Consider the following 9,193-nt stretch of genomic DNA (forward strand, 5'->3'; position numbering starts at 1 on the left):
AGAAAAAAAAAAAATGAAAACGTCATCGCATACATAGAAGCTATGATTTTAATAACTTGCATGAAGTTGCAAAGCTTTAATATTTTTCGTGGGAGCTCCAAGAAGTCTAAACAACGATGTCGGTAGGAATATAGCCTCCATTGGACAATGATAGAAATATGAAAAAAAAAAGAGTAAATAACTGTTGTTTGACCATTTTGATATTATTACCATTCTATTGGTAAAGTATGAGGTAAATGAATAACATATGCTCATATATGAATGTCGTTGCATCCGTTTTAATAATTATGTTAAAAATGTATCAAACTAGAATATAGATGTCCTAAATTCATACTACAGAAAAAAAAAAAAAAAAAAAAAAAAAAATCACTATTCTTATGTAATTATCCCTTGTTGTGATGATAAGACAAATAATATTTATGTCTTCACATCTATAAATGGAAGTTGTTCTACTCATTTTCAGTATTAAGTTGAAAATGTGTTAAATTTAAATATAAACATATTTAAAACTATAAATTTCCTATATTAATGTTCTCGTCACTCTATTATGAAAGTCTAAAGTAAAATATATAATATTCATGTCATTATACTCATAAGTAAATATTGTTATACTCGTTTCTAGAATCTTTTGTGAAAGTCTACCTCCTGACCCTTCCTTTAGGAAAACTTCTCATCTTTCGAGATTCAGTCAATCATCAATTTGTGTCATTATACTTTTAAGCGAATCTCTTTTTTAAAAATTAAAAAAAATTCACATGTGAAATCAAACCAAAAATATTATTTGTTTGATAATATACTAACCAATTTGAATGTCCCAACGAAGATATTTTTAAGTGAATCTTGATATGCTCATTTTTTTTTAGAATATTGATGAAGAAAAAATCAAATTTGAATATAAATATCTATAATTTTTTACTCAAAAAAAAAAAAAAAAAAACTATAGATTCATTATTCTCATATTATTATCCATCTACTATGAAAATCTAAGGTGAGACAAATAAAAAATTGTATCATTATACCTAAAATGGACGTTGTAACACTCATTTTCAGAATCATTACTAAAATCATGGTAATTTTGAATCCAAATAACTCTGAATATATTTAAATTTTAAATAATCACATAAACACTTTTAGCATAGTGATATGTGATTTCTATAATACTTTAGTGTAATTTTGAGTCGATTAGGGCATCAGCACATTGACAGTAGGCTCATATTCAATAGAGTAACTCTCTTATTTAGTGTTAGAATAAATTGATTGTGACTGCAAAAATAAACATGTAGATTTTAGACATATCATGGAGTACATCTAATCACACAAAGTAGCAGCAACAAAATTTACACAATATCAAAAAAAAAATTTTACCATCCACATTCACCAAGTGCAAACACATATAATATTGCCTCGCCAAATAGATCCTCAAAGTTATTGCTAGCAGGCACTCTTTGAGAATAATTCTCCAATGAGATAGATACTCTGAAGAGAAATCCGAAAGAATAGAAAATTTCTCATATTTTATTCTTTCCTATCAAAATCTAAAAATAAAAAGATATTTATAAAAGGAATCACAAAACGATTGTTTTCTTTCACGGGAACTCTGTATTAGGTTTCTTTTATATTGAGATACTAGCTTCGAAAATTTCAAAATATATATCAATCTAAATAAAACCACACGTAAATTAGTGGATATGCTACAGTCAAAGTGTCCTGTTTGGTGTTTAACAAGAGAATCTATTCAAATGCCTATTAGAAATGAGACGGTTAAAACTCAACCGGAGAAATCCTCAAAAACGATAGCCTCCAAAGTGAAATTCCAACAATATTAGTTCTTTTTAGTTAATCACCCTAACAACTTTGCTATAAAAATTAAAAAAAAAAAAAAAAAAAATTAAGTCCCACGGATGTTGAAATCATCTTTCCAGCTACCAGAAAATTTTCCGACTCGTTCCACTCGATTCCTACTTAGTTGTTCCGTTTCGGGGAGTGGGCCCTGGTTATCCACCATTCGCGAGACGCCACGTCGTTACTCTCAGGCCCTTACGTGCATGACCGGCAGCAGCCGAACCGCCATCCCGTGCCTCGTTTTGGCTCTCCGCGTCGTCGCGGATATGTCGCGTCTTCGTTGGCGGACGTGATACAGAAGGGAAGCATTACAAAAAGAAATAGAAATGCTACCAACTACTACCTACCCTTCGCTCTTCCTCTCTCCTCACCTCGAACGTTCAATTCTCGTGCTCTTCCAGCCAACCCAAACGCCCTAGCAGAGGCGAGAGAAGAGAAAGGAAACGGGAAGGGGGTGGCCACCCCCCTTCCCGTCGCCACCCCTCGGCCTAGCCACCCGCCACCGACGCAGCCGCTGAATGGGCCGTCGCCGCCCCTCCGTGGTCTCCTTCATCGGCGACGCCGAGGAGGACGGCGCCGAGCTGGAATGGCCCTTCGGCCGGCTCAAGGACCTCAGCCGCGATGAGCTCCGTGCTACTGCCTACGAGATCTTCTTCGCCGCCAGCCGGTCCACCCCCGGCTTCGGCGGTCGCGCTACCCCCTCCCACCACGCATCCGACGCCTCCTCCAGCGCCGCGGCTACGGACGCCGCTGGGAGGCTCCTTTACTCCCCCGGCGGCCTCGGCGGCTTCGGTGGGGGGGCCAACATGGCGGTGACCAGCCGGATAAAGAGATCCCTGGGGCTGAGGACGAGGAGGGCAGCGTACATGCGCCCGATGACCCATTTAGGATCGCCGGCCATGTCGCCGGGCATCACGCTAGGTGGCGGTGGCTCCTCGTCGGGTAAGGTGAAGCAGCGGCCTATGACGTCGGCAGAAATCATGCGGCAGCAGATGGGCGTCTCGGAGCAGAGAGACAACCGCCTCAGGAAGACCCTCGTGCGCACCCTCGTCGGTCAGGTCGCTTCTTCTTCCCCCTCTTCGAATCTTTCACAGGGTCCTTTGCATTCTGAGGGATGATGCAAAATAGCAGTGTTCATCATTCTTGCGATAGACTGTTAGATTGTTGTGCATTGCCCTCATGATACAATGTGAAATCATAGTTGATGAGCATGAGATTGATTGGTAATGAGCGAGAGTTGGGATTCTAATTGGACTCTCATGTTGCACTGAATTCTTAGATTGCCTTGTTTTCGATCAGGCGGGTAAAAGAACGGAAGCAATTATCCTCCCTCTGGAGCTCCTCCGCCACTTGAAACCATCCGACTTCAGCGACCCCCAACAGTACCATCAATGGCAGCAGCGGCAGCTAAGGATTCTGGAGGCAGGGCTTCTCTTGCACCCCTCGGTACCCCTGGACCGCACCAACTCCGCCGCCCATCGCTTCAGCGAGATCATGCAAGGGAGCGAGTTCAAGCCCATCGACACGGGCAAGAACTCGGAAACGATACGCAACCTCTGCAACTGCGTCATGGCCCTGGCATGGCGCACCCAGAACGGGGCGCCCGTGGAAGTGTGCCACTGGGCTGACGGCTTCCCTCTCAACGTTTACCTCTACCTCGCCTTGCTTCGTTCCATCTTCGATATCCGGGACGAGACCGTGGTGCTGGATGAGGTCGACGAGCTGGTGGAGCTGATGAAGAAGACATGGAGCACATTTGGGATCAATAGGATGACCCACAACGTGTTATTCACTTGGGCCCTCTTCGAGCAGTACGTTGCGACGGGGCAAGTGGAGCCTGACCTGATCGCTGCGACGCTCATGATGCTCATCGAGGTGGCCAATGATGCGAAAAGGCCCGATAGGGAGCCTGGATACGTTAGGGTGTTATCGGCTGCGCTGGCGGCGATGCAGGGGTGGGCGGAGAAGCGATTGCTCGAGTATCACGATTGGTTCGACAAAGGCACCATTGCATCGATGGAGAACGTGCTACGTTTGGCGCTTTCCACCGCCAAGATTATTAGCGAAGATGCTTCAAGCTGTGGAGGTGCTGCGGTGTTCGCCGAGCGAGAGATGCTGTTTTCGAGCAAATTCTCGTCGGTGAACCGTGTCGAACAGTATATAAGGTCTTCCCTGAAGAGTGCTTTCACCAAGGTCAGTACACACTGTGAGATTAGCCAAAGCGGCATAAAGAGTTTGATCCTCCATCAAATGCAGTCTCTTTTTATATTAATCTACAATTACTTCTAAAAAAAGCTCGATTTGATTGATATGCCAAGTTAATGATTTCTTAGGTATTTGAAAACGGGAACGGGAAGATCGATAGCATGGTGGTGGAGGTAGACGAGGACCCCAACGACACATTGGTTCATCTTGCCAAAGAGACAGAGAGGATAGCCCGGTTTGAGAAAGAGACCTATAGCCAAACACTGAAGAGGTGGCACCCTGCTCCGACCGCCGTCGCAGTGGTAACGCTTCACAACTGTTTCGGCGTCGTGCTGAAGCAGCACCTTGCGAGGGGTTCAGGCCTGACGAATGAGCTGGTCAGAGTCTTGCACACTGCAGGGAAGCTGGAGAGGAAGTTGGTTCAAATGGGCATGGAGGATTCCGCCGACGCCGACGATGGTGGAAAGGGGATCATGAGGGAGATAAGCCCCTACGAGGTGGATTCTGTTATCTTGAACCTCATGAAGAATTGGATAGATGATCGGCTGAGGATGGCCACGGAGTGCGTCAGCAGAGCTAAAGAGACCGAGGTAACTCATTCATGCTTGCTTTCAAGAATCATCTGATGCGATACCCAAAACATTCAAAACTCACTGACTTGTGCATGGCATGGTGATGATGATGCAATAGAGTTGGAACCCGAAGTCCAAGTCGGATCCATATGCACAATCTGCAATGGAACTGATGAAGTTGGCCAAGGTGACAGTCGATGAGTTCTTCGAGATCCAAGTGGGAGGAAGGGACGAACTGGTACAGAACCTGGCAGATGGATTGGATTCTCTGTTTCAGGACTACATTTCCTTTGTTGCGTCATGTGGTAAGTGCCTATCCATTGCTGTTAGGTTCCTACCACAGCGCTTTCTTCGTTCTCTAGCAAGTCTCAGTGTTTCCTCTGCCGCAGGTTCGAAACAGAGCTACATTCCAGCGCTGCCGCAACTAACGAGGTGCAACCAGGACTCCCGGGTCCTCCAACTGTGGAAGAAGGCGTCAACCCCATGCAAAGCGGGCATCGATCCCAGCCTCCTCCGCGCGCCGTGCAGAGCAGGCATCGACCGCAGCCTCCGTCCGTTGCGCAGGCCCGGCACAGCTGGTGACGGCATGCACCAACCGCGCCCCACCGCCAGCCGCGGCACTCAGCGGCTCTACGTGCGCCTCAACACTCTGCATTACCTCCTCGGCCTCCTACACACCATCGACAAGTCCCTCTCCTTCTTCTCCCGCCCGGGTCCCTCGCCTTCTCCTCACACTCCCCTTCGGTCGCGGCGGCGTGCCGTTTTCCCCACCCACTTCGATCTCGCACGCTCCTCCATCCACTCCACCATCCTCCACGTCGCCGAGGTCGCCGCCTACCGTCTTATCTTCCTCGACTCGTCCCAGTCCTTCTACGACTCCTTGTACGTCGGCAGCGTGGCCGAAGCTCGCATCCGACCCACCCTACGAGCGCTAAAGCAGAACCTTTCCCTCCTCGTCTCGGTGCTCACGGACCGGGCGCAGCCGCTGGCGGTGAAGGAGATAATGAAGGCGTCGTTCGAGGCCTTCCTGATGGTGCTGCTGGCTGGGGGAAGCGGGCGGGCCTTCGCGAGGGCGGACTACGACATGGTGGCGGAGGACCTGGCGAGCCTGAAGCGGATATTCTGCACGAGCGGGGAGGGGTTGGTGGCGGAGGAGGTGGTGCAGAAGGAGGCGGCGGCGATGGAGGGGGTGGCAAGGCTGATGAGCGTACCCACCGAGAAGCTGGTGGAGGAGTTCAGCGTGATGGCGTGCGAAGCCAGCGGGCTGGGAAGGTCGCTGGAGACAGTGCCGATGCCTCCGACGACCGGGAAGTGGCACCGGTCCGATCCCAACACGGTGCTCCGGGTGCTGAGCCACCGGAACGACGACGTCGCGAACCGGTTCTTGAAGAGGGCTTATGATTTGCCCAAGAGGAGGTGAAGGTAGAGCACGTGTAAGTAGAGACAGAAATATAGAGGGGAGAATGACGACGGTATTTTTATTTTTTTAACTTTTGTATTATTATATTGATATCGTTTTCTTTGTCTTCTTTTTCTTGCTTTAGTAGTATTTGTGTATAATATACCTTTATATAAATAAGGTAGAATATATGGAATAATTGGCAAAGATAATTTTAATTAAAATATGTTCACATGTATGGAACAACTTGACGCTATACATTTGTACATCTATCAATTTAGTTCCTATTGTTTTGATATTATTGAAAGACATCATTTAAAAAAAGAAAAAGAAAAAGAAAATAGGAACTTTTATAAATAAAAATATTTGAAGGAAATCGCAAGATGCTTTCCACTTGTGCGCTTGTTTCTACTGCTTCTACCAAGTGACATACTTGGCAGTGGGGAATGCGATTTGCTGCTGCCTACTGGCTCCTGGTGGCTCTTTATATAAAGTGCAGAGCTCTCTTGCATTTTTGGGGACATACGACATGCGCGTGCTTGCTGCGGTTACAAACTATGACCGGCCTCTTTTCGAAAAGGTTATTTTTCTTCAAACCAGCAATTCAGTATCTACGACTCAAATGAGGCTTTCTTAGTAAACTTGTTAGGCATGTTGCTTCTACTTGTTAGGTGGTTTTGTTATCCTTCCGCTCCTGACTTGAGGAATTGCGAGAAATTTCACCTACCCAGAGGAATTTTGGAAAAAGGAACTATTCATTTGTGTTATGCTTGTTTGTTTGCTCATAAGATGACCAAAATTTTCAGAATTCAAAGGTGTCTATTGACAGACACTTTGAAGCAGGCTGAGGATGTGCATTTGAGCATCTGAAGTATGTTGACACAAGTGAATGCCAAGCGTTTCCACCTACATAAGTTTTATGTAGGTAGTGCCTGCTCTTCATTTGATAATGAACGAGATTGCTTCTGAAATGTGTTATGCTTCATTTTGCTGATCACGAGGGTGGGTCACATGGATGTTACAACTTGTAACCCTATCTTTGACAACAGAGTCGATTATGCGATCATGGAATATGTATCTAACTGCTGCAAATGTTTTATCTCATCAAAATTAAAATAGAAAGGTATCAACTTGGTTTTGAGTTGGCTCGCTCAGTTCTTGGTTAAAAAATGCAATTGAAACTAAACTGCAAGAATAACTGAATATATATATATATATATATATATATATATATATATATATATATATATATATGCATTCTGACGTTAAGAACTTAGAAACATAATTCCTTTTTTAGAACTAAAATGTAATACTCAAAAGGGTACAAGGTGATTTATTATATATATATATATATATATATATATATATATATATATATATATATATATATATATATATATATATATAATTTTAAGAAGAGGACGGAGAGATGGTTGTTGGTTCAGGGAGGCTTGGTGGCTATTGAGGAAGAGGAGGAGAAAGAGGAGGGTGGGTGAGGGGGGTTGATGGTAGAGGAGGGGATGGAGTGAAAAGGATGATCAAGGACGATCAAGCTCAGTTCAAGTTCTACTTCAATTCAATTCAAATCTAATTCGAATTATATTTCAATTCAACTCAAATTCAATTCGAGTCATATTATAACTCAACTCAAATTTGGCTAACTCAAACTCAATCTCAAAGCTCAAGTTTGACTAGTTTAAACTCAATCCAACTCAATTGGTGTTGCTCGAATTGGAAGAAGAGTTTGGACTCTGATTGAGAGTCCACTCTAGTAGGAGTCCTCACATTTACAACCATAAAAAGAAAGGTGTGATAGACTTAAGGATATCAATAACCTAAGAAAAAGAGTTAGTGACTATAAATAAGAGGAGAAAAGAAAAAAGATGATAAAAATATTGCAGATGTCCGAGCTATTTGTTAAGATCAAGAGCACTAAGAGGGGGGAGAGTGAATTAGTGCAACGGAAAGTTCGGTCGATAAAAATAATTTCGATAAAAAACTATTTCGAAAAGTTCTTTAACGGAAAGAGGGGGGAGACGATTTAAAACGACGTTCGTACGATAAAAATAATTTCGATAAAAAACCATTTCAAAAAGTTCTTTAACTTAAAATTAAGTGAAGTATAGATGAAGAAAAGCAATGGAGGCAGTTTGCAGTTAAGATAGAGAGCAGAATGTAAATGCAAATCGAGATTTAGAGTGGTTCGGTCAATCTTGAACTACATCCACTTTTGGCTTCCTCCTCCGATGAGGTCACCGACGTCCGCTAGAGGCCTTCCTTCAATAGGCGAAGGCCAACCACCCTTTTACGGCTTTACTCCTTTTGACGGGCTTAGGAGACAACCCTTACAGATTTTCACTCCTCTATTGAATGATCAAAACTTAGATGAAAAAAGAAAGAACTTTTGGCCTTTTACAACACTTTTGAGCTCTCAAATTCTCAAAATAAGATCAAGATTTCGGTGCCCTTTCATACAGGAAAGGGTGGGGTTTATTTTGGCCCCAACTGGTTTGAATTTGGAGCTCAAAAATATCATCTCTCGGATTTTCGGGGTCCTGGCAGTACTACCGCCATAACTAGGCGGTACTACCACCTGACACTGCTCGGAGACCGAGCTCAGGCGATACCACCGCCTGATAGGGGCGGTACCACCGCTCAGCTTCGCTCAGAGACCGAGCTCAAGCGGTACCACCGCCTGACAGGGGCAGTACCACTACTCAACTTCGCTCGAAGACCGAGCTCAGGTGGTACCACTGCCTAACAGGGGTGGTACCACCGCCCAGCATTCCTGAGAGGCTGAGCTCCTAGGTGGTGCCACCACCGGCCAGGAATTCTAGGTTCGAATGGGCTGATCCATTCAGCCTAATTTGGGTCTATCAAGGGCCCAATTACCCCTAGATTAAGTTAATGGGATCACCTCCTATTCCTAACTTAATCTATGCTAACTAGATATTTAAGATATTAATACTGTAACTTGCTCCGGTGCGTCAATCGCTTCTTCCGGCGAACTTTCGATGAACCCTCGGCGATGCTCCGACGGACTTTTGGCAAACTCCTAGACTTGTGAGGATCCACTTGGTGAGTTCCGACAAGCTTCTTTGGCAAGCTCCTGGACTTCTCGGATTTGTTCCCGCAGAACCTCCAACGACCGTTCGGACTTCCGTCGAACTCTCGA

General features: G+C 44.6%; 1 protein-coding gene across 1 annotated transcript; it reads left to right on the plus strand.

Moving 5' to 3' along the window:
- Positions 1-2,194: 2,194 nt before the first annotated feature.
- LOC135612549 (protein unc-13 homolog) lies at positions 2,195-6,242 on the plus strand. Its single transcript, XM_065108964.1, has 5 exons — positions 2,195-2,900; positions 3,142-4,035; positions 4,176-4,637; positions 4,738-4,924; positions 5,009-6,242. Exons 1-5 carry the CDS (start codon positions 2,361-2,363, stop codon positions 6,037-6,039), a joined length of 3,114 nt encoding a protein of 1,037 aa, XP_064965036.1. The 5' UTR covers positions 2,195-2,360; the 3' UTR covers positions 6,040-6,242.
- Positions 6,243-9,193: the final 2,951 nt, after the last annotated feature.

The sequence above is a fragment of the Musa acuminata genome, chromosome BXJ2-5, assembly GCF_036884655.1.
Source record: "Musa acuminata AAA Group cultivar baxijiao chromosome BXJ2-5, Cavendish_Baxijiao_AAA, whole genome shotgun sequence".
Taxonomy (NCBI): Eukaryota; Viridiplantae; Streptophyta; class Magnoliopsida; order Zingiberales; family Musaceae; genus Musa; species Musa acuminata.

What these genes read in the sequence shown, in the direction of transcription:
- LOC135612549 (XM_065108964.1), top strand. Translation starts at nt 2,361, where the DNA reads ATGGGCCGTCGCCGCCCCTCCGTGGTCTCCTTCATCGGCGACGCCGAG. An exon ending in TGCGCACCCTCGTCGGTCAG is followed by an intron (nt 2,901 to 3,141) that starts GTCGCTTCTTCT and finishes GTTTTCGATCAG; the next exon opens with GCGGGTAAAAGAACGGAAGC. An exon ending in TGAAGAGTGCTTTCACCAAG is followed by an intron (nt 4,036 to 4,175) that starts GTCAGTACACAC and finishes ATGATTTCTTAG; the next exon opens with GTATTTGAAAACGGGAACGG.